The sequence below is a fragment of the Polistes fuscatus genome, unplaced genomic scaffold, assembly GCF_010416935.1.
Source record: "Polistes fuscatus isolate 324 unplaced genomic scaffold, CU_Pfus_HIC Scaffold2, whole genome shotgun sequence".
Taxonomy (NCBI): Eukaryota; Metazoa; Arthropoda; class Insecta; order Hymenoptera; family Vespidae; genus Polistes; species Polistes fuscatus.
The window spans coordinates 69,025-94,234 of record NW_025113096.1 but is presented as its reverse complement, the minus strand read 5'-3'; the positions used below and the strand labels follow the sequence as shown (position 1 = coordinate 94,234).

At 46.7% G+C, this 25,210-nt stretch overlaps 1 protein-coding gene across 1 annotated transcript; it reads left to right on the top strand.

The window, feature by feature from the left end:
• LOC122517141 (protein kibra) lies at positions 1–24,247 on the top strand. The gene is made up of 12 exons (XM_043635534.1): positions 1–1,338; positions 9,546–9,655; positions 9,757–9,851; positions 18,869–18,977; positions 19,086–19,245; positions 19,342–20,931; positions 21,037–21,123; positions 21,420–21,609; positions 21,691–22,203; positions 22,295–22,510; positions 22,628–23,106; positions 23,180–24,247. Exons 1-12 carry the CDS (start codon positions 1,211–1,213, stop codon positions 23,565–23,567), a joined length of 4,065 nt encoding a protein of 1,354 aa, XP_043491469.1. The 5' UTR covers positions 1–1,210; the 3' UTR covers positions 23,568–24,247.
• The last annotated feature ends 963 nt before the right edge of the window (positions 24,248–25,210 follow it).

The following is a 25,210-nucleotide window of genomic DNA, read 5'->3' as shown; positions in this document are numbered from 1 at the left end:
GAGAGAGATTTTTCTTTCTCTCTAAATAAGTTTGTTATTATTTATTGTTTTTTTTTCTTCTCTCTCTCTCTCTGATCGTTTATACGCGCATACGTTGAAGGATAATACGCGTATGCTCTTACGAGCGTCGCGTTGACGAAACGCGAGAGGATCGATATTTTTCGTCGCGTCGAAAAGTGTGTTTAAGCAGGTTCTCTCTCGGAGCGAGAACGCGATGACGTGCTCGAATCGTATTCGTAGTTGACCTCGTTGTTTCGACGCGATCATGACTCTTTTCGTGCGTAAACTTCAAGTTTAAAGGAAGAAAAAGAAAATAGATTCTCGTGGACGAAAGAGGAGGATGACGTATTGCCGTCGGGTCGTTGTTTCTTTTGTCGTCGTCGACGTCGGCGACGACGACGTCGAGCTTTCGCCGTGAACTCGCGCGCGAGTGTTCGTCGCTTTCACGAAGGAATAAAAAGAAGAAGAAAAAGTTGGAAGAAGGTAACGCACGATCACAGTGATTAATAATTTGTGCATTACTTTACGATCGATGCGTCGAGCGGAGGCGCGCGCGCGCGCGCTCCGGTAAATAACAGAGAACGTTGAGAAAAAGAAGAGGAAGAACGGTACCGACGACTCGGTGATGAAACGGCAGACCAAGCCGCCGTCTTCGTCGTCGTCGTCGTCGTCGTCGTCGTCGTCGTCGTCGTCGCCGCTGCCGCCGCCGCCGCCACTGCCGCCGCCTCGTCAAAGTTTTTTTTAAAAAGAAAAGGAAACGCTCGGCCGGCACACAGCCGGCCGGCTACGAACGCTGGAATTCCGCTCGAGAGGAATCCGAAGGCGGAGACTTTGACGTCACTTGGCTCATGATAATGAAGTATTCATGATGGCGGAGTAGCGAGGAATATATACATAGTGCACGTGCGCGTGCGATCCTCGAGTTCTCGTGGTCGTGGTCGTGGTCGTGGTCGTGGTCGTGGTCGCCGTTGCCGTCGCCGTCGCGGTTGCGTCAGGGTTGCGTCGAGCTCTCCTAGTCGAACACCACCGTCGGCTTGCCGCCCCACTCCTACTCGGCGCTGCCCCCACCCCTCGGTCACTTACCACCCTCCGTATATGTGTGCGCGCGCCTCTTTCGAGCGTGTGCTCGCGCGCGCACGGAGATATGCGCCCGTCGACCGCCGCCGCTCGGTGATAGAGAGTTTTGGATGGATTTAGAGCGCAGTGAAATATGCCAAGGAGACGGAATGGGGAGATACCGCTACCGGAAGGGTGGGACGTCGCGCAGGATTTCGACGGGAAGGTTTACTTCATCGATCACAACACAAGGAAGACTACGTGGATCGATCCTAGGGACAGGTACGTGTGTGTGTCACTTCTTATTTCGATCTACCTTTTTCGCTGGTTCTTTTTCGTCGTCGAAAGCGTCGTCGGTCGCGCTCGCGAATCGTCGTAGGAAAATAAGATAGAGAGAGGTCGAAGCGAAGGCGCCCATGCGTGCTGCTGGCGCGTATTCGCGCGCGCAGCTATCCGTACCACACCGGCGGCGGCGGCGGCGGCGGCGGCGGCGGCGCGAGTCGCCGCGCCCGCATTCCAAGCGCCAGGGCCGCCTTACAGCTGCGAGCGCCAAGTACTAAACGTCCAAAATCCATATCTCTTTCTTTTTTGCGAAAATAAAAGAGAGCGATCGGTCGATCGGTCGGTCGGTCGGTCGGTCGGTCGTTCTATCTCTCGCAAGCTCGCTCGCTCGCGCATGGCCTCTGACATTGGCGCACGGTGGGCGGCGGGTGTGCACGCGTGCATGCGGGCCTGCGCCAGGATGCGCCGCCGCGTGCGTGCGTACTTGCGTATGTGCGTGCGGGAATCTCGCGTTGGTGTTTACGAACCTGCTTGGAATTTCTCGCGGCTGCGCCGGTAAGCAGAGAGCGGCGAGAGTAGCGAACCTAGCGCCGACCCTCTACCACCACTACCACCGCTACCCTACTACTACTGCATCATGCTACATTCGCTTATAGATATCGTGAAATATCCTGCGCTTTCGGAATTCTTTCGGAATGCAGAAAAGACGACGGGGGTCACAGCGCGCGTTCGCCTCGAGATCCAACGACGGAAGATTCGCGCGGACGATTTCGAAATCTTATCGGTATTATTAGAACGTATTTCTCGGATTAAATTGTTGACTTTTTTTTTTTCAAATGACCTTCGACGAGACCTCCCTCGAACTTTCTTATTCGAATCGTCCCTTTAACGTCTAAGCTAACGCAAACTAGTTACGATACTTGTTATTTAATTCTTACAATGTAGTATAGAGACGACGAGAAAAGAAATATTTCTTTAAGAACGGGTTTTTCGAGATATAACAGCGCCATCCCGCGTTATTAATAAGCATTTTATTTAATCGTTCGACGTACAGCCGTCGGTTCTTTGTTCGATTCGCAAATCTATTTGCGTTATCGAATATATTTCTAAATATAATTTACAAATAAATACCGCGGGAGACAGAGAGAGAGAGAGAGAGAGAGAGAAAGAGAATGTCGTTCACCGACCACATCGCTTTTAGAAAGTAACGTTCGAATGCGCCTCCTATGTTTGCTTTTTAAAGTTTACGTCGTATCTATCTCTTACCGATATTATTATTCGAGTCTCTCCGAAGATGTATATCTTTTATATAGTTGTCATTAGATCTTTTTCTAACGTTGTCCCGTTAAATTTCGCGCATTTGCGCGAACGTATTTGTTCGTTTCGAAACGAAGGTCAAGTTTTTTACGTTCGTTACCCGTCTCGACCCGACGCGAGATGTAAAATATTCCAGGAAACGCGCATATAATTTATAGCCACTAATTTATTTATTATCGCGATTTTCGATCGAATATATTTATCAGATTTCGATACTCGGACGACGCGTAAATTATTTCGCGGCGATTTTTGAACGTTTCCGCGAAAATTTCTTTCTCCGGCAGGTTACCAACCTATAAAGCATAATATCGTATATATTTATAGCGCGAGAACGCGATCTTACGTCATCGATGGACGTTTAATTTAACCGTCCATCACGAGAATTATCGGAATTTGGAATTAAAATGCTTATTATTCGCTGTTCGCAATTTATTCGCAATCGAATGTTTAAAAGGAAGATTGGAAAGATCGAAAGGTGGAATGTTAATATAGTATTTTAGCGTTTTGTAAGAGAAATTAGTATTTGAAGTCGCGATCGTGGTCTCGGTATTTAAATTGGTCGGTCGCCGCGCCAAGATAGTCCGGAAGAAGCGCCGATTAACCACCCGCCGCTTTCACTTTCGATCTTCTCGCGCGCTTCTTCGGGACCGCTCCGTTGTCCCTTTGGTATGAAGGATTTATTGTTTTGGCCCTTTATACAAACTCGTTTCGTAGAGAAAAGTTTTCGACCACCGGGAAACGCGTACTTTATTTCGAACGCGAAAAATGGATCGCGCGGCGGCGGTAATGCTGGGCGTTCGGTGGGATTGGAAAGGCATCCTCGTACGAGTTACGTGCTGCTGCCGCCACCTGGCCCAACGATCGATTCCGATCTCTGCTGTCGCGGCAATTAAAAAATACCGGGGCAGAAGGCAGCAGGGGAGACGTTCAATCGTGACAACGCCAGACCGCGAGCATCTTCGATGACCCGGCAAAATTCGAGAGACCTTCGTCTATAGTACTGACCTTGCACCATCGGATTACTATTCGTTTCTCGGTATCTCGGTATATTTCGTTTAACGTTCCAAATCGTTCCACGATATTCCCGCGATAGGGCATTTGAGATTTTAGCCGAAAAATGGGAAAAAAAGTCGTTACGGCATAGCGGAAACGTAGATGAGTTTTCTCCGAAGAGAGCTCGGTGCCGAACCGTATAGTGAAATTTTGTAATCCAACCAGCAGATGGTGCTCGTCGGTAGAGGAACGAGATCGGCGTATATAACGCATGCCTTCCTCCTTCCTCGAAGCCACGTTTCATCGCGGAGGTGTTTTTCGTTCGAACACACGGCAGCCATACAGCCGCAGTCGATACTTGCCTGACTACGTCGTCCTCGTAGCCCCGTGGGCGGTAGAGTAAATGCTGCGTGCATCTCTCGCAGCCAGTTCCTGCTTTCTTCTTTCTCCCTTTCTCCCTTTCTCCCTCTCACTTTGCAGGTCTATACGTATGCTGCTGCGTATCTACATAAATACGTATTTACGTATTTATACATATGTATGTATGTATGTTGTATGTATGTCTGCCGTTGCTGCTGCTGCTGCTGCTGCTGCTGCTGCCGTTGCCGCTGCCGCTGCTGCCGCTGTATATATGTACGCGCCTCGTGTGTACGACCCCGGCCGGTACCTAAAAATAGACCCAACCTGCTTTTAGTGCATTCTTCGTTGCGGCAGGGCTATTACGCTCTTCTCTTAGCTTCGGGAAAAGGGGAAGGGCTGCTGGCTTTTCATGCATTTATCCGGATTACTCTTTTCTCCTCTACCTCGATAATGCCATAATTGCTATGATCTATGAATCGCTTTGCTTCGCATTCTTGTCCCTTTTAATGGCACGAGGACATCGTTTCCGTCGGAATTTTCTTCAAGAATCGTAAGTTTAATCGATATTCGCAACGAGGTCGCAAAGATGGTAAATCGTATATAAATCGCGGCGAATTATTTCCAAGCGAGGCGCGACGATCCTCTATTCGGTAATTCGAAAGGGTCGAAGCAAAGGACGGACGAACGTCCTTGCTCGAAATCTTTCAGAGATGAGTTCTTCGAAGACGCACGAACGGAAGAAGGAATATTCTTTTTTTTTTCTAAGAATGCGCGTCAGGACGGACGCGGCGGTGCACGCGCAGAAACGAGAAGCACTTTTCCCGGTACGATCTCACGTCCGTAACGTGCATCGCCGTGCCAGCGGCGGCATCTGCTTGCCATCTGTGTTTAGAAAAATCTCTTCGCGGAATCTCAATGCCTTCTTTTATCTTCTCTTTCTACCCGTCGAAGCTTCCTAAAAATGCGCTCCGTGTTTATAGTTTACGCATAACGATTGTACCTCAAATTTCTTCTTCCTTTCTCCATGCCCCATGGCGCTATGGCAAAACAAAAAGATAACGCAGGTGTCTCTTTTAGCGATAAACTATGGATCTTTAGGTCTTTCTCGCTATCAAATTCGCTCATTGCAAATGACAAATGACAAATTATCGTTCGAATCACGCTCATTGTCATTGGTAGCCAAGTATTTTCTAGTTTTTTATTAACTACGGATCGTTATCGCTGCAGCAATTGTATTATCGAGTAATCTATTTATGAATTGATCAATTATCTTTAGTTCGTAATTACTCGTTCCGAGTATATATTCCGTTTTTATTTCTCGGTATCCGAGCTTTCATCGCTGTCGTAATAAATATCATCGTCGATATCGCTCGAAAAATCTTTCATTTAGTCTGCTATACTTAATCGTTTTTTTACAGGTATCGTAATCTTATTTTTACCGCGCGCATCTTTGAGCGTCATAATCGACGTTCCTAATAACTCGGTATTTCCGATAAATCGATCGTCAATTACTCGTTCGTTCATTGCCGACTACGGCGATGCGTTTGAAAATTGTTAAAAACAAATATATACGATATTAATTTAGGCGAACCGTAAAGATCGGTCGTCGCTTGTAATCGTTCGAAGATAATAAGAAGAACGCCTGCATCCAAACGGCATTCCTTTATCGTGCGTTACTACGGAATGGACTCCGCGCGACGCCTCGAGTTTTCTTCGATAGGACGAGTATCAAGGTGGCGGGGTGCCATTGGGTAGATGGATATCAGGAGGGATAGCGGAAAGACGAAGGGGCCAAGAGTCTTCCCAAAGTTGGAAATTCGATACATTCCAGCGTCATGACGCTCGAAAGCATGTGCCACGCCGAGATCCGAGTACCGATCCGAGTATCCACGAATGGAAACGAACGGACCCGAGGAACGACTCCTATATACCTATTTGCCTCCGACGAATATTCGATAAACGAGCTACGAGCTTTTCGATTAACGCCAATTCTCAAACTATCGTTACAACTTTTTTCAAGTTATTTCAAGTCGTATTATCTCGGGTGACGTAACTGCGAGGAGCAGCAGCAGCAGCAGCAGCAGCACGGTATATCGTTCGAAACTAACTCCGAAGGAAAGACTTACGAGGCGAATACTCGCGCTCGTCCCATCGCTTTAGCCGCATTCCTACGGAACGGAGTTTCCTATAAACTCGCGTTACACGTACCACTTCGCCTTTTGCGAGCCAATCGGCGAGCGCGCGAATACCAGTGGAATCGTGAGAACCGTGTACGCGAGCGAATTCCACTTGGTCTACGGGTACATATGGGTAGTATAGGTATAGCTAAGCTATTGAAAATGGAGGAACGCTTTTAGCGCGTTTAACCTCCGAAACGTAAGAACGATCGTCGACGTTGCATCGTTCGTCGATCGAATAGCGCCCTTGGGCCGGAGACGGCCGGGCCGCTCCTAGTCGGCACCGAAAAACGACCATATTTCTTCCTTCTTCATTCATCGTCGCAATAATCGCCGCTAATAATATGCTACGCGAAGCCGTCCTTCCAACGAAATACTATTTCGAGGGGGAAGCCCTCCGCGAGATTACGCGATAACCTTCCTCGGCGAGTAGAAAATCGATGAACGACGATTGAACGTTGATTTTTCTACGCGCTATTGCATTCCTCTCGCAACTTTCTTCCGAGAAATATCGAGCGCACAATCGCTTTATTCCCAAGTCCGATGAAAGTATCGTGAGTATTTTCCATAGACAGGCTGTTTTTTCAAATGCCACGCGAAAACGAATCAAAGTTGGTCGGAATTATTTCTAAACGACGACGAACTTTGTAACGGAAAACTATTCTACGTAATTGGGACCGATAGTTTTGTAACTCGTAAGAATGTTAGAAATACATTTATTGTATATACGCGTATACGCAAAGCGGTCGTACCTACCTTTCGCGAAAGGTAATCATTTGAATCTTTCGTTAACGCGAGATTTGGTTCGCCATCGTTTACTCGGATTTCCTTACTATTTTCCAACGACGGAGATAAAAAGAAATAAAATGAAAAATTAGTTCATTAAAGAGATAATTTATTAATGAAAGTAAATATGCCGTATCTCCGCGTTATCGCGACGATCGAAACGAATTCATTCTTTAGATATTATCGCAAAATAGTTAGATAAACCTATAACCATTGTAAATAAGAAAATGATTCATATATTTAAAGACAAGTAGCTCGATGTAATAAACGTTCGATCGGTTTTTGCGGAACAGCAGAGGTGTGTCAAGTTTGGAATGTAAAGTCGAGACCAAATGAAATCATACGTATTGTAAATAATGGAATAAAAACCGGCGTCTTTCGTATGAGTCAGTCTCCTCTATCCGCGATACGTTTTTCGCGTTCCTTTCGCATAAATTCGATATTTCTGCATGGAATCGCATGAAAACTCGTTTATAAATCGAATTCGTTTGATCCTCCCAGATAGATGGCAATAGAAAATATTAGCCCTTCTCGAGGGGCTCGGCGTGCCAAAGATAAAAAGAACGCGTCTTCGCGTATTTGTCGCGCGAGTATCGTATACGTATATAGACGTAATCATTGGGAAAATATTCGAGCGTATAAACGTATAAACGTATGTATATACGAAGAGATAAGAGGAACGTAAAAGCGTATAATTTTGGAATTACATGTTTTTTTTTTTCTTATTGCGTTTCCAAGAGGAAGAGGGAATGATGAAATCCGCGTGGAATTCGCGGGGAATTCGCGTGGAATTTCAGCTCGAAGGAAATCAAGCGGAACGTTTGTTTATTTTCTTCCATCGTCAAATTCCAACGCGGCGAGTCAATAGCGAAATACTTTCCGTATAGTCCTAGAATGAACCGTTTTACTCCATTAAGCGAAAGAACATTGAAAAATAACTCTTTTGCGACTAATTCTTATTTATTCGTTCGGTTAGCTAGAAAGATATTCCAGAAGGAAGCCTTACGCGTACGTTAGTTTCGATTGCTCGCGCTTTGAATCTTCATTTATTCCGTACATTCGTAATACAATTTGCGAATTATAAAGAAGCTTACAATTGCGCGCGTACACGATCTCTTTGTTCGATAGACTCGCGAGTGATTCATATTATAATCATCTTTCGGAAAAACGGAATAAGCCGAGAATAAAAGAATAATTACTTCTCGCGGTAGAGCGAAGAACATTAATAATGCTGAAAGGTGCTAACTGAAACTGCGCGCTTTGATTTCTCGCGTTCGTTTGATCGAATTAATAATTCGTCAACGCGAGTAGTCTCGGCCTACGCGACACGTATCGTCATCCAAATTCAAAATCATGCATAGTCATCGTTAGTGCAATTCGACTCGTCAAATATTTGTCTTTCGATACGATCCGACGAATAGAAAAAATAAAAGGGATATAGGTAGGTACGTCTACTCGATTCCATTTGGATCGGTTATATTTTTTCTTTCCTTACGACGGTCGCTTAGTAGTAAGTAGTCTTTACATAATTAAGGACGATCTAATTCATTGTTTTTCGTCCATGTCTCTCTATCAATTACACACCGGCAAATGGAAGCGGGTAATTTAAACGACAATGTAATCTACCGACGTAATTGTTAAAACGTTATTCTCCGCGAAGGCCTTCTAACGTTTGCAACGTTAAGAAGATTTTCGAATAATAGAATAGATACTAATATGATTAGCGATAACGCGTAAATAAACGAACCAATTGCAAAAATAATCTTTCTTTCTTTCTTTTATTATTTGGAAATAAAAAGAGAAGGACAAAAGGGAAGGGCAAAAGGGAAGGGCAAAAGGGAAGGGCAAAAGGGAAGGACAAAAGGGAAGGAAACGTTTGGAATTCGTTAGGAATTTGGGCTCGGGTACGGCGTGAAAAATTGTAAGAACCTTTGAGAAGTGGTTAGGTAGGTAAAAGGCAAAGCGGGCTAAGAACCCCGAGGCCGGGCCGTATCCTCTCTCTCCGCGCACGCTTCCGGAAACCGAGGACCGTCCAACGCTCGGCGACGACGACGACGACGACGACGCCAAACGAAACGCATCCCCGACGTCTCTTTTTATTCGAACTCCGGATAATGACCTTGAAAATGCATCTCAAGGCCAAGGTCATTAGCGCTAATATCGAGCAAACCAAAGTTTCCCTCTTTTTTCTCTTTCCCCGTTTGGATCTACGATCTACGATCGACGCGCGACGATCGACGCCTATTTGCCCGATCGTGTCTCATTGTCACTTAAATTATGTCTCTCTCTCTCTCTCTCCCTCCGTCTCCTTTTCGTTCGAGAACACGCTCCGGAGAGAATAAAATTAGGATGAAACACGTGAGACGGCGGGTAGACGCGAAGAGGAATTCCGTCTCTTCTTTTCATTCTTTTTCCTCCGTAACTTGGAAGGTCGGACAAGGTCGGATATGATTATCTTCTTCGTATATATACCGAAGAAAGGAAACGCGCTTGATATTTTATGTAGCCTATCGCGCATACGAGAATAACGAGAAATAATATTTAAGTATTACTTTTATGTTGTTTTTCTTCTAGATTTACAAAGCCGCAAACATTCGCCGATTGCATCGGAAACGAGCTTCCCCTTGGTTGGGAGGAGGCCTACGACAAACACGTGGGTGCTTATTACATCAATCATGTTAATCGTAAGTGTAAACTCAATTTACGAAGATCCGTCTTTTCGTTGTTGTTGTTGTTCTTGTTGTCCAATTCGTTTAACATTGTCTTATTTTTTGGTCGACCAAAGAAACGACTCAGCTCGAGGATCCGCGGCAGGAATGGCGGGCAATTCAGGAAGCCATGCTACGAGAATACCTTCAAACAGCGCAGGACGTACTCGAGGTGAGCTAAAAACAAAAGCCTATCTATTTAGATAGTAAAGCATAGTATAGAAGAACGTTTACGGATTTGCTCGTTGCTCCCAATGCCGATGGCGATGCCGATGCCGATGCCGACGTCGATGCCGATGCCGATGAATCTTCCGTGGCATGAATTTATACGAGGAAAGAGGGGAGACGGTGGGAGCCGCGTAGACAGGAAGTCATTCCGTGAGAAATCATGCTCCTTCCGGTCACTCGGCGGTGCTGCACCCTCGCATACTCTCGTACAACAACACCGGTTGGCTACTCGATTATCCCTAACCGAGATTAAATCGTTTTTGCTTATCCTCGTCACCCAATGCGTTAATAACGTTTAATGCGACTAATCGACGATCTTTCGCGATTCGTCGTTCGTAAAAATTCATCTTTGGTAGGGACGATTAATCGTAGAGAGAGGGAATTTAGCCGGAGACCCCGAGGAATTCGGTGTTTTAGTCGAAAAAACGGGTCGCACGAGGACGCGACCGTTCGAGCCAAGAATTTGGGAAAAGTAGCGTCGGTAGGGACAAAGTCCTCGAACCTACGAGAGGAAGAGAGAGGCCCAAAAGAATTCTTCGGATTTCGTGTCATGCGGGGCTAGAGAGAATGTCCGTTTAGCTTGGATCCGACCAAAGTATTTCGGAAGACCCGTCCGTTCCTTGCTTCCTTCTCTCTTTTGTCGACGACGACGACGACGACGGCGACGACGACGACGACGACGACGACGACGACGACGGAGACCCTCCAGATGCGAGAGGAATCTTAATTGTCATTTATTTTTGCCCGCCTCTATTTCAAATATTTTCCCTTCCAAAGATAATATACAAAAAGTCTATTTTAGATTCGTTTTTCCAATCTCGATGCAACGGAAAAGTTATTTTTACAAAATATATTCGCGTACGCGTAGCTCGTTAGATTAAAAAGCGATTATCGACCGAGAAAGGAGCCTGCGAGTTTTCAAGGAGAACGAGACGAGTCGCTACCCGAATCATTTTTTACCCTTTTTCGAAGCTTCTTTTTTGTCAATACATCGACGTCTCGTATCTTAACTTTGCGAATTCGCGAATTTGCGAAACCCATCGGGGCGAGGTCCAGGCACCACGATGTCGTTAACGAACGCGAGCGAATTTCGTCGATATTGCGTAACTGACCAGTTACAAGAAACTTTTCCTTCTCGAAGCGAGGTTCAAAACTACGTTTGTCTACAAATAGAAACTGCTGGTGGCGTTAATTTAAATCTCCCCGGCAGGTGTAACGTCTAGTCTAGGCGGTCGTAGCGTAAGACGAAAGCCAGCGTGGTGCATTAGATACCGAAATGTATCTTTGACATTACCCAAGCTGAAAATAGCGCTTACGGTACGCCGCGCGCGCGCCATCGTCGGCAAAGCGAGCTCCCGAGCGAGAGCGTATCATAACGGTCCGAGACTCGCGAGTCCGAGTCATTGACATCGTCATCGACGTCGTCGTCATCGACCGGCATCGGACAAATTTTCCTTATCGAATCCTTTCTTCGTGGGTGAGACGTCGTCGTCGTCGTCGTCTACCATACCATTCGAAAGAAAACACGAAAATCCTAGAAGGAAGATATCATCGACTTTGGAACGGGGCGAACGCGCGGCTCTTACCCACGCGTTTCTTTCTCCGGCGAATGCATCGAAGAAGAAAGGATGCGGGTTTTCCGTCCTCCTTACCCCCTCTCTCCGGGTCGGATTCCCTCGCTCCCGGTTGCACTGTTCTCGCGCCATGCGACCCTTTTCCCGTAGCGACTACTACCGGTGTTACGCTCGTAGGGCCCCCAGGCGGTCCGAGAAACGGCTCACGAACGGCCACGAGTACTCCCGAGGGCACACGAATGCAAACGTCTCTCGGCAAACCTCCGCCGCCGTCGCCGCCGCCGCCGCCGCCACCGCCACCGACTTTCACGCGATTCGCAAAGTCGCCCCGAGGAATCCAAATTCGAAACACCTTTTTTTTTCCCCCGATATCCTGCCTCTCGACCTTTCACCGATTATTATTCATCTTAAATGAGGGCTATTTGCGGAGGGCGAAGACTAACTTTGGGTGGTGGGAGCGCTATCGACGGTGGCGCTGTTGCGCATTCCTCAGCCTCGAACAATGTTAACGACCATGGGGGAAGGGTTCGAGATTCCATCTCTACTCGACGATACATAAATAGGTCGTCTCGCGGACGATTATAATTTTCTTCTTTTCGCTTTCCTTCTTTAATAATTCTTCGCGTAATGACTTTGACCCCGTGGATCGCGTCGAACGAAGCTTTCGACCTTCGGCGAAAACGCAATTGTAACGGGTGCATTTATATTTTCCTTCCCTCGAGCGTTGAACATTTTTGAAAATGCATCGGATTTTGTAGGATGTCGTCCTCCGTTTATTTTCCTCCATCGTGGCTTATCTCGCCGAAGGAATGCAACGGGCGTGATTATCAAAGCGTTATCGTAGGACAACGCCCATCATCCATAGAACGCGACGCGCTCCGGAATTCGAGCCTCTGGCTTTATACTCTGCCCCCGTTTATTCGGCACGCATAAAGAGCGTTCTCCCGTTGAACGTTTGATTCGATTTGGTGCTTTCTTCTCGCTTAACTCGCAACGACTTCCAAAGGAATCTCGATATAATAGTCTCCGACACGTCGCTCATCTCGAAGGAATCTCACGAGGGCTCGGTTTCCGATTTCATCTTCCGACGATAGAAAGGAGAGAGAGATCGGTGCTCGCGACAAGACCACCGCAACGGAGGGAGACGACGAGCGACGAATTCGAAAGAAGCTTAGGATGCGTTCTCCAGACCTGGAATCTTGACCTCCAATTATAAATAATTCTCCTTGGAATTTTTATTTTCAAATGTTTTTTTCAAATGGGAGAGACGCGCTTTCAACAATGACATAGCAAAGAAATAGATTTAACCATTCATAAGGCGCGACCCTGTATATGTACGTAGATGTCAACGAGTCGATTCATCGGTCGAGAATTTTTATCGTTCTTTCGTAATGCATCATCCGATCGATAATGCGTACGGCGGCGGGCCACGTGTTTGCGAGAAAATCCTCGATAGCGACGAAAGATCGCGAATCGTCGCGACCTTGTCGCGTCTACAGGGACGCAAAAAGTCGGAGGAAAAAGTTAGTAAAAAGTTAGTAAAAAGAAAATAATCGTTTAGTAGTGTTCGGAACGATACTTTGGAGGTATCGCTTCGCATTAGATAGGCAAATACTCGGATATAATAATTGAAATAGAGAATATTGTTCGGTGAGGAGTTATCATCGGTAGGTAGGTAGGCCGCGACGCGATAGCATCGCATTCCATTCATATCAGCATTGGTCCGCTCGGTTGCTCGCCCGTTGCCCCGCCTCCTCTTCCCCCACTTCCTTTTCAGAGTTCCCAGAGCGCCCGCGCAAGTACAGTTGTAGGCGCTCTTTTACACGACCGATCGCCATCATGGCCTTGCACGGCGCATTCCTCTTCCAAAATATGTTCAAACCAAATTCTCTTATTTTCGATTTGTTTATTTATACGCCGAGCGTCGCTTCGAAATAATCTTCCTAGCGATTTTTCCTAATTGGAAAATACAAACTCGCGCGTATCGTTATCGTCGTTACGTTCTCCTAGATATATCTTTTTCGAGGAATAACGATCGGAGAGATAGGCGTTATCTCGATACGCGAAAGGTAAGGCGAAAATACGTCGTTTCGCGGTCTGGAATTTGTAGAATAGAATTTGGTCGATTTTCTACGCTTGGAAAAAGGCAAAAGAGAAGAAGAGAGACGCGAAGAGACAATTAGACATTTTATTTCTATCTTTGACCGAGGCGAATCGATTAGTAGGATTTGCGATCGGTCGGCTCGATTCGGTAATTTTCGGCAAGACTCGGTCGCGCGGAGGGTCGACCGACAGCTGCCCGCGCGACGGCTGTGTGCGACGGCTGTGTGCGACGGCTGTGCGCGACTCGTAAGGCCCGCCGTCGCCAAAGTAGCTACAGAGTAGTGGTAGAGACGCGCGTAGTAAACCCGAAGACAGGTGGTGGCCAAGTACGTTCCTCTCGCGCTCGCGCGCGCGGCCACGGACGGCATGCTTAGCTTCCTCCTGAAATACATCTTCGCAGCGGCGTTTATGATAATTGCACGCCGCCGTGTGACTGGCGCCACAGTGCCTTTCCCTCTCGTCCGTCGTCTCGCTTCCAAAAATCGACTACTTCCAACGAAATTTGCCAGAATTCTTCTCGCGAGGAATCGTATCGATGCGCGTGCTTGCCTTGGCTTCCCTTGCATTACAACCTCTCTCTCTCTCTCTCTCTCTCTCTCTCGGGTCTTTTTCATTTTCTCCCGGTCGGTCGGTCTGTCGGTCGGTCGGTCGGTCGGCTGGCCGATCGGTCGGCGGCGGCAGCAGCCACGTGCGCCTCGAGAAGCTTCTTTTATATCCTTGCTCTTTGTTCGGCAGCAGCTGTCCGCCCGAACAAATTCCTTTCCTCCCGATTCCACTACTTCGATCCAAAGTAGAAGACGTCGCTCGGAGTTTTATCCGAGAGAGGAGCCAATGTCCCCGACCTAAAAACATTATTTTTCTTCTTTTTTTTTTTTTTTCTCCCGAGTTATTTTCTTTTATACATATTTATTACATAAAGGAACTTTTGTGAAACTTTTGCGCGCGCGCGCGCGCGCGCGTGCATAAGGATGACGAGATCGAGATTTAGTTTCACCAAAATTCTTCGGATGCCACGAGAATGTCCCTTCCAAATATGGTCAAGTTATTTACCTTTTCTCATCGGATGGCTTACGCATACACGCATACTTTTACATTTTCTTTTACATTTGCTTTTACGCCAATGTATTTGCGCATTTTCTACATATTTCGATGGATTCTTTTGTATTATCTACCGTGTCGCGTCGTCGTTGCCCCGCGTCCAAGAGAAAATCAAAAGAGAAGGCTCAAATTTGCACAGCCGTCTCGCGTCGACTATTTCCGTTCGAACGTTTTTATTTCTACCGTATAACCGCGATACGATGCTTATCTCTTTTTATCCTACCCATACGTATGCAAATATACGCGTATGTATACACATGGTGGTTTCGTTTAACTCGACCAATTCGATGATTTTACTCGCTTTAGATCGGAATTTCTCAACCATAATTACGCATTTTTATTACTCGCGAGTATATTGCGAACCGTTCATATTTTTCTCAGCGTTGGAGAAACACCGCTTCTTTAACCTAATGTGGACAAATCAAATATGATATCGTTAATCGTTCTACGTTAGTACTACTTTCATTTTACGACGCAGTTCGATAGAATTCGAACGCCACGGTTAAACAAATAATTTCACATTTATCGTTTGTGTCAAATTTGATCGTATCAATTTTTATCGGTTCCAATTGGCGCAATTATATTAAAAATTTGATTCTCCTCGTACAATGCAATAGAAGTAGATACAATTTTGTTTTGTTCCTATCCGTTCGGTATCGGTTTAGAAAATCATCTCTCTCTCTCTCTCTCGGTTATATGCGATGGCATAATATCGAAATATTCCATCGATAAGATATTATATGCGTCTGTTGATCACTTTAGAGCTCCGCTTTGTGCTTTCTCGTCATCGTCTTGAGGTAATCGGGGTTCCTCTATCTCTCTTTCCCTCTCTCCCGGGAACGTGAGGCACGAGACCCATTTCATACGGAATTCGGTAGCCACAGGGCGATCACGTGAGCACCCGGTAGCATCCAGCCTCCTAAACCTAATCATTTTAATCTCCGAGCTGGTTCTTCTCCCTTGGAAGCGGGTCTCTTCTGCTCATCGAGCGCGAGCTACTATCGGATCGGTTCGAGTCCAACCTTTCAGAAAAGTCACGTCCGACGAGAGAAACCTAAGAACCTTAGAAGGTCGCTCGATTCTTTTCGTTCCTCGCGCGATCCTAATGAAAATGATCATTCGATCGGAGAATAGAAATGAAATAATATACGAGGAAATATGGAAAATGGTCGTTGTCTCGATAAATGAGCGTAGAATAAGGCTTCGTTCTTTGGGAGAATTGACATTGACCTCGTGATTTTGCTCTCCGTCTATCCGTCATCCGGTGGTTATCCTTTTCTATCCATCCATCCATCCATCCATCCATCTTTCCGTTGTACGTAGGAGCTAGGGCGGTGGTTAACGCGAGCTATAAAAGGGGCCCCGAGTCGAAGGAGTTGCCATTCGTGGTGCTCTCGATGGTGGGGATAGGACCCCCTACTCGCCGAGGCCTCGTCGAGGCCTCCTCGAGGCCTCGCCGATGCTCCGCGTCTTCGTCCCGGCTCCGTCCCGGCTCCGTCCCGGCTCCGTCCAGATAAATATGCGGGAGAGGCCGGAATTCCCCACTCGGCTGCATTCCAATCCCTCCTTTTTCTTCACGACTGATCTCTCTTTCTCTCTGCCCCCTCCTCCCTTCCTTCCTTCCTTACTATTACTATTACTACACTACTACATTACTATTATTATTATACACCATTATTATTATTATTATTTTCCATTTCTGTCTCTTTCTTTTATTTCATGCAAATGCATGCATCTCATTCTTCGAAGAACGCTCGAACGTTCATCGTCGCCTTAATATAACATTCGATTTCTACGCATTTTCTACGTATCTCTCTATTTATATTTTCTTCTATTTCTTCTCGGGTCAGCCCGCCCGAGTGGTCGCCTTTAGTTTCCATGAATTTACTCCTAAAATATCTCGAAATCTTCGGTTAGAATATCCATCCACGCATTGCCGAGTTCTCGGTAATTGGCTTTGGGTTCGTTTCCAGAAGAAACATTATACACGAGAGAGAGAGAGAGTCTTATTCTCTTACAAGGGCTCTCTCTTGAAAAGATCAATTTTTCAAAAGCTTTACGCAGTTGTAGGTACAGACAACGAAATGAACAGTTTCACGCGCATTCTTATAGTATAGAGTAGTCGTTTTCGGATATTTTTGACGGTTTAATTGACATTTTACATGGCTCAAAACTTTTCAACCCACCCCAGTAATCTATTTTTATATTTACGAATTTTGGACTATGAATTCGACCCTATGGTATATCGGCATAGCGATAGCGGATGGTATAGAAGTCGAATACCGGATCGCTTCCACGCGAATCTTCCCAATGTTCAGGCTCTACGGATTAACGCGGAGAAAAGCTGGAAATAAAGCCGAGACGGAAGAGAAAAGGTGCACGGCGAAAGATCGAAAGAAGAAAGTGAAGGGTAAGAGAGAAATAAGGGCCTCTTTCCGCGAGGCGAGTGAACTGGCTCGAACTCGATAGCATCTGCGGCTTCCTTCGACAATAATAGTGCGCGGACTAAGAAATATGCGCGCGTAAGCGAGCGAGTCCTCCATTGGCATGGCTTTGATGGTTTCTCCGGTACTGGGGGTACTAATGCCGATGCCCGCTCTACGTAGTGGTAGAAGACCGCGTTATGTAGGGTGGGTCGGTGGCGGCGGGGCCCAGTCAGGGCTCCACAAATTCCAACAAGGACAGGGCATAATGCGCGACTCAAGGTCGGTTCTACTACTCTCCTCCGAGCTCTCCCGGAGATGGGAGCACGTTCAGCAGGGTCGTACCGTGACCTCGCCGTTCTCCCACCACGCAACTGGAATCACTAGCATCACCAGCGGCACACCAGCGGCACACCAGCACACGCGAGGATCGCCAGTTACGACAGGATCGTGGGCCTATGCCCGCGGCGCCCTGCATTTCACATTCCACGCCGATCGAAAAAAACCTCCTCGCCCCCCTCTCGCCCCGCTAGAACGGCAGAGGTGATCGATCTCTCGCGAGATTTTCTAGTCGCGTTACGATTCTTACCGATATACTATGCTCGAGAGCAGGAAGAGGAGGAGGAGGAGGAGGAGGCGGGCCGCGCCTGGCCCCGTGCCCGGCCCCGCGGTGGTCCTCCTTTTGTTTGCTTTAGACGTATTCGGATAGGAAGGTGGCACGGAGATTGCGTTGGCACGGTCCTGCGGGCCCGAGAAGATGAGGACCGCCTTTTTATAGTGGGTAAGAAACAGGCATTTGAGGCCGCCACGAATAGAGAGAGAGAGAGAGAAGGAGTAAAGGAAGAGGAAGAGGAAGAATACGCAGAAGAAAAAGCACGAAGAAGAGAGCGTCTTGGAAGAAGACGAAGAAGAAGAAAGAGTCAGCTGGTGTTGATGGTGGGGCGGCAAGGGAAGAAGGAGCAGCGCGTATTAAGGGAGAGAGAGAGAGAGAGAGAGAACTCTTGCCGCTGCAAGAAGCGAAGCAAGAGAAGGCAAAACGAGTAAAAAGGTGGGATCCCTTAAAAATTGAGACCCACAGAGGTGGGGATCGGAATTTCGGGCCCCGTAAACCGGCCAGTCTCGAAAAGGTCTTCGCGAAGATAAGGCGAGGAGAAGAGGAGAGCTGGGGCTCTCTCGCAGCAGCAGCCACGCGTGCGTTCGACGGCGTTGCGAAAGAAGCGGAGGAATGGTGAACGTTGCGCCACGCAAGGAGTAACGAGTAAACGAACCAGAGATTAAGCTGGAGGTGGAAATATCGCGTAGCGCGAGCTTCGCGGCCAGTACTCCGTGTACTCGGCATGGACCGTCAGTACACCCTTTGTGTACTCGTACCGGCGCACCAGTACCGCACGTACCTCGATAATTACCGTCACCACCAATATCGCCGTCCGAATCACCGATTATTCGTTCAACAACACCAACATCATCAACGGGAACAAATTTACGAGAACGTCGTCTCGCAGTATCGGATGAGAATGTGTTATCACAACGATTACGAGAACGACGAGCAAATCCAACGTTTCTACTGGGAGCAGTGTTACAAGCAGGACGATACCAAAGCTACTGCTTACTACTATTGCGAATATGTAAGGAATTGCTCGCGAAATTGGCGCTCTTTTTTTTTTCACCGACACCTCCCCCCTTGTGCGCCGCGAAAACTAACGATCATTCCTGTCCTTTATTATCGTTGCTCTAACGGTTCCAAAATAATCACCTTGTTGCAGGCAAAGAAGGAGATTTACGACGTGAAGCAACAGAGGCTGTGTCTGGCTCAAGACGAGTACAATCACCTCAACAACGCATTAACGACGCTCGGCGCATCGCGTACCAGCCGTAAGTACCAACCACCAGCCACCACCCCCCCTTGTGTGCTTTAATATCTATCGTTGAGCAGAATGCGATCGAACTCGTTTTCTTTATCCTCTTCTTTCTTCCCCGTAGTGTGTTCGAGCTCGAGTTCCTTGAGTACCAAGTACGATCCAGATCTACTGAAATCCGATGTCGCGCTCGCGAGGAGCCGAGTGTCCCGGCTCAAACGCGAGCTCGAACAAATTCGAGCGGAGATGAATTGCACGCAACGAGGAGTCGACACGCTCGCTAGGTACGTACCCCCTCCCCCTCCCCCACGCTACGTTTTCCTTATCTCCAATCGCAAAGCGAATATTCATTTTCTTCTATCTTCGATTTTTGTTTACAGCGTTGAGCAAAAGCTGAGCGGCCATCATGGGGGTTGTTACAATATTACGGAAGCTCAGGCAATCATGACGGAGTTGAGAAATATTCAAAAATCGTTGAGCTCCGGTGAAAAAGAAAAGGCAGAGTTGATGCAATCGTTGGCTCAATTAAAAGACGAATTGACGAGGCTGCAGCTTTGCGAGGGTAGCCCGGAGGCTAGTACGCTTAGTTTACCTCAGGAAAAGCTCAGCACTGCCTCTCAGACGGATCTTTCCGGCGAATTGGTGCCAATTGGTACGAGGCTAGCCGAAATGGCGAGAATGAGGCTGCAATACGACGAGGCGAGGAAGAGGATACAACATATCCAACAACAATTGGCCGATCTCGAAGAGAAAGTGACTCCTGGTCAAACGGAAAGCGATAAGGACAAGTTACTACTCTTTCAGGAAAAGGAACAATTGTTGAGAGAGTTGCGTAGCATAACTCCGAGGACGAGGACCCAGCAGGACATGAAGAAGATACAGTGCGAGATACGACGTCTCGAGCAGGATCTCAACAATGCCCTGGAGTTGTCGAACAAGACGATTACGGACCGAGTGAGATTGCACGAAGAGAAGCAAATGTTGCTTCAACAGTTGCGAGATGCTTTGCGTTCTATGGCGATGTTGGAGGGACAATTAAAGAGTCTCAGTGCTAGTACGCTATCGGTGAGCAGTAGTTCGAGCCTTGGTAGCCTCAGTACGACGAGCAGTAAAGGATCTCTCAGTTCCGGGCTCAGTTTCACCGACATTTATGGCGGACCGCAATGCTTGGGATCCGTCGGTGGTGGTAGCTCTCAACAGGACCGACCCGTCGATATGGTCGATTTGCATAGGCGCGTGGAACGATTGTTGAGAGGCTCGGAACAGAACAATCACGCTAGCACGCCTTCCCCGGGAAGATCTCAACCGAGTCTTTCTCCGCGGTCGAGTCTTTCGAGCGTAAGTCCACCGGTTTCGCCTCTTTACGAGAACGCCCCTATGGGTCCACCGCCCGCGTACGAGCAAGTCGAATTACAGAGAAGACAACAGAGGTCGGCGCTGTCGTCGAGCCTTATGATTTCTTCCTGTGCTCATTTGGATGGCAGTCAGCTCGAGGATAGACTGACCGAACTCAGGCTAAGTCAGCAACAAAATACGCCTCAAGAGCAGCAACAGCAGCAACAGCAGCAGCAACAGCAACAGGTTTCCCTTCCTCCGCACGATCGTCTGAAACTCGTCGTTGGTCCTCACCCACCCGTCGAATTACAATCCAGCAACATGTCCCAAGGTAGCGGCTTGGGTAGGCCTGCCGCTACCCTTCCGGGATGTATCGTGCAATTGCAAGAACCGCCACCTTTATCGCCCATCAGCGAGACCCCACCGCCTACGGGTATACGTTCCAGAGCTAGCAGTTCCGGCACCAATACCAGATCCGTGTCCGCCGCGGTTTCCGACGAAAGCGTTGCCGGGGACTCGGGCGTCTTCGAGGCATCAAATCGCCGAAGGCTTTCCGGATTGATCGGAGATGCCGCCGATCCTCTCGTATCTGCCGAAATGAGTTTAGAAACGGCCCAAGTGCAGATTAAACTTAGGTAGGTATTTGGGGTTGTTTCCATCGGCGGGGGACGCCGGAGAAACGAGCAAATAAACTTTCGAGCGTTTTATTAATCGAAGAAATATCTCTTTTTCCCGCACAGGTATTCCGTGAGCGATGGCCTACTTCATATTGGCATCGAGCGTGCACGAAATCTGGCTGCCCTTTTTATACCAAACAATGCACAAGTGTGAGTAATTTTCTTTTCGAATCGTCGGGCTTTTTTCGGTTTCGTAATCGCGAGTCGCTACGTATTTAAAACTGGAATGCAATTATGAAATACTCGTCGGCGGTGTACCGCGATCATTGGCCAGCGTTGAACGTCGCGTCACGTTCACCCTTCCTTTTTACGTAACTTCGAACGCATTGTGCTGCTAACCAACATTGATCTCGTTTTATCCTTTTGGCTCTGCGATACATATCAGCGAACGAATATATATATATATATATATTTTGCGTAATAATAGAGGATTTATCCAATTTCAGATATATAAAGGCTGCGTTATTGCCGATGCAACCGCCCGTTAATCAAATGTGTTGTACGAAAGCAGTGACGGATCTTCGAAAGCCAACATTCGGCGAAATATTTCCCGTCGCTGTTCCTTTGAACAAGCTCTATACGAAGACCCTGCAGGTGAACGTTTGGTGTACCGGCAACGAGTTTGAGGAGTGCTTGGTAACTTATCCTTTCATTTTTATCTTATTTTCTTTTATTCGAAGATTCGATTAGTTAATTATTGCGTTTACATTTACACAGGGATCCGCCCAAGTCTCGCTTGCAGACTTCAGTCCAGAATCGCCGAGCGTAAAATGGTACAACATACTTTCCTTTCGCTTCATGCAGCCGTCCGATAGTCCCAATACCAGTACTGCCAATAGTGCCTCGACTAGCACAACGAAACAGGCTAAACACGACAAACAAGAGTCGGACATTTCGGTTTATCGTGGAACGCAAAATGCCAAGGAAGAAAGTAGCGACGAAAGTACCATCATTAGTTCTCAAACGTCGACGTTGACGAGAAATCAGGGTTGCGATGAACTTCAAGCCGCTGTATCCATTAGGCTAGAAGAACTGGCCAATTGTTTGGGTAGCCCGGAAGAAGAAGACGAGGACGGTGGTGGTGGTGGTGGTGGTGGTGGTGGCGTTGGCGTTGGTGGTGGCGTAGACGATGCTTCTGACAGTGGTAGCGAAGACAGCGAAGAAGAAGAAGGTTATATTATGGAATTTATGATGGAAGATAATGTTCTGGAAGATGTTTTAGAGCACGAGGTTAATATACTTTCCGGCTAGGTTTTGCTCAAATTTTTCACGAATTACATATAAATCGATATAATATTTATCCTTCGTTATCGTTTTGTAGGAGGAAGAAGAGCTTAACGAAGAAACGAAACGAACTCAGGATAAAGAGACCAACACGGAATGTATTTTTATCCCGGAGCAAGGCAAACAGAGGAAACTTTCGGCAGCTGGTGTAGTACCAGGAGCTATTCACGACGATAAAAATTCTATCGTGATAAAGAGGAGTCAAACGTTTTCACCGAGTGCTGCTGTCAGCAAGAATCATTACATCTGTCGCGTAAGTAATATCTCCGATTACGGTTATATAAAAACAACACATTTGTATTTATTTAAATAAATTGTCGTTAATCGTTCTCTTATATTAAATCTCCATCTTGATTTTGTCGTTGTTTAGCTCAATCGAAGCGATAGCGACAGCAGTATGCCGTTATATCGTAGAGGTGGGCCCTTCCAACGAAACTCCGTAGAAAGGCGTTCGCTTCGTTGGAGGCGACCGTCGTCGGCCTTGAGTTGCAAGACGACCTCCAAGAAATCCAGTCACTTGCCTCCAACTGCCAGAACATCGTTGGATCTCGAATTAGATCTCCAAGCGCAACACGCCAGACTGCACAATCTTCAGGACGAACTTAGCAGTTTGCGAGAATTAAAGCAACGAATGGAACAGGCGCGCGAAAAGGGAGACACCGATCTGGCCAGTTGGTTACTAGAGGACCACAAGTTCGTAACTCTTATGGCACAAGCCGAGAGCGGGAGGAACGGGAAGAGTGCGGAGGATAAGAAGGTGGAGAAGATGTTGAAGAAAACGTCGAAGGAAATATATAAGTTGAGAAAGACAAAGGCCGGCAAAGGAAAACCCGACATCATATCTTTCAAGTAAGTACACAGGCGCGAGCTGGCGGGTGGTCTTTTTTTCCTTTCGATCATTAACATATCGTTTCTCTCGCAGAGAAAAAATGGCATTCTTTACGCGGGTAAACGTGAACGTCCCTGCTCTCCCGTCGGACGATTTATCCCCGGAAAGTTCGATGCTGTCGACGGACGCGTTGCAAAAGAAATACGCGTCCGAATCACCAGCAGCACAGAGCGAAAGTGTTTCTAACAGCGGAAACGCAGTCGCCGCGAGAAGTAGTGCTAGTGCCATGGGTAACGATACTAGCAGCAGCAGTGCCGGCAACGATACCAACGTCGTCAAAAGCGTCGTCAATTCTAAAGGCCGGCCGAGCACCACGGAGAATGGTCAGAAGGAAGATGCCGAAAGCTCCGAGGAGAATGCCAACGGGGAACCCAAGAGATACGAGTACGTTGTCGACAGAGTTCTCGGCGTCGAGGTTTAACATTCAGCCTGCTTTTACACCTTTCTTTATTCTTTATTTTTACTTTGATCCGAACATTTTGACAGTTCGATCAGCAATATATATATTATTAATAAATGATATTATATTGATGATCGTCGTCAGTCGCGATCCAAGGAATCCTCTCGTCGTTAAGGGTTTCTTTAAATATCGTTGCGCGATTTTAGGCAAGGTAGAGATCTTTTGCGTTCATCGATTTTAGAGGTGCCATGCAAAAGAATAGTTTCTATAAAGAGTCATACTTTTTGTTTCCCTTTTTTTATTTATTTATTTTTAACCGATGCAACCCTGACTCGTCGACATTTTCTTTTTTATTTTCTTATACGGGCCGATTTGCGGAGTAGATGGAATGCGTTTAACTTTTAGAAAAAGCGTTCTGTACATATGCGAGAAACCATTGTAAGTTATTTAAACGACGAGATTCGCCGATATCAATCTTTAATTTAATTTTGTTAAATTGAATCGCGTTTTCTTTCGCGTTCTTTCCTTTTTCTTCTTCTTCGTCTTCGTCCTCTTTCTTCGTCCTCTTTCCTCGTCCCTCTTTCCGTAGTAATTTTTTGGCTGTTATTCCTTTCGTTTTCTCTGCGAATCAGAGCACACGACCCACCGAGCGCAGCTGGTCTGCGGATTGAAAAAAAAAAGTTAGCAATTAAAAATACAAAGAAAATTTGGAAAAGTTATGCCCTGGTTGGCCGAACTTCGCTTTGACTCTCGGCACTGCCATTTTCGTAACGTTGTTGCGTTTATTCGTTTTGATTTAAGCGGTGTTGAAGAGTCTCGAGAAAGACTCGACGACGACGACGACGACGACGACGACGACGACGACGACGACGACGACGACGACGACAGAAAGTGCCTTTAAAATAAATTTACACGCTGCTCTTAAGATGTATAATTTATTGTATTTTTGATCGTTTGCCACTGACCGTTCTCCGAGGAAAAGGAAAACAAAACGAGAAGAATGTGTATCGAAATTTATCGATCAAACCTACTTGTTGGAACAATGTGTATGTATGCGTGTATACTTCAACGATCGGCCATTCGTCGAGAACCCAATATTGTATATAGATTTTTCGGTCGGATAAACGGAATGCTGCGATTGACAATGATGGGATAGTATATAATATTACGTTTGCATGTGATAATATTAATGTCGCGTCGTGTCAGCTCGTAATCGAATTATCGTCCGCATTACGACTATTAGCACGCGTTCATTCGATGATGGTACCCGTGGCCATATATTGCTTCGTCTATTGTAATGTCGACAGACACGAAAGACGGAAGGGACGCATAGTAAAATTTCTAACGAATGATTTTGTAAATAATTTTGTAAATAGATATTCGACAATCATGTTTTAATGCGCTTATAAATATACGTTGACATGTGTAATAGAATGCGCGCGCGCGATTATTTCCATAGGATAGAACGTACGTGTAGTGTATGTATTTGCGAATGGGGGAGAGGTATTTTTGCGTTAGGAGCGATGGCGAATATTGTCTTCTATGTACCTCGCACTTCGTATACCTATAGACTATATTGTATTTTTTTCCGAGAGAGAGAGAGAGAGAGAAAAACTAGAAGAAAACGAACGTTTACTCGCCGCTTCGGATGCAAGCGAAGAAAA

Excerpts from the sequence above, each read along its gene's own strand:
- LOC122517141 (XM_043635534.1), top strand. The coding sequence starts at position 1,211 with ATGCCAAGGAGACGGAATGGGGAGATACCGCTACCGGAAGGGTGGGAC. Across the intron at positions 22,204-22,294 it reads AAGATGTTTTAGAGCACGAG|GAGGAAGAAGAGCTTAACGA; the intron begins GTTAATATACTT and ends ATCGTTTTGTAG. Across the intron at positions 23,107-23,179 it reads CCCGACATCATATCTTTCAA|AGAAAAAATGGCATTCTTTA; the intron begins GTAAGTACACAG and ends TTTCTCTCGCAG.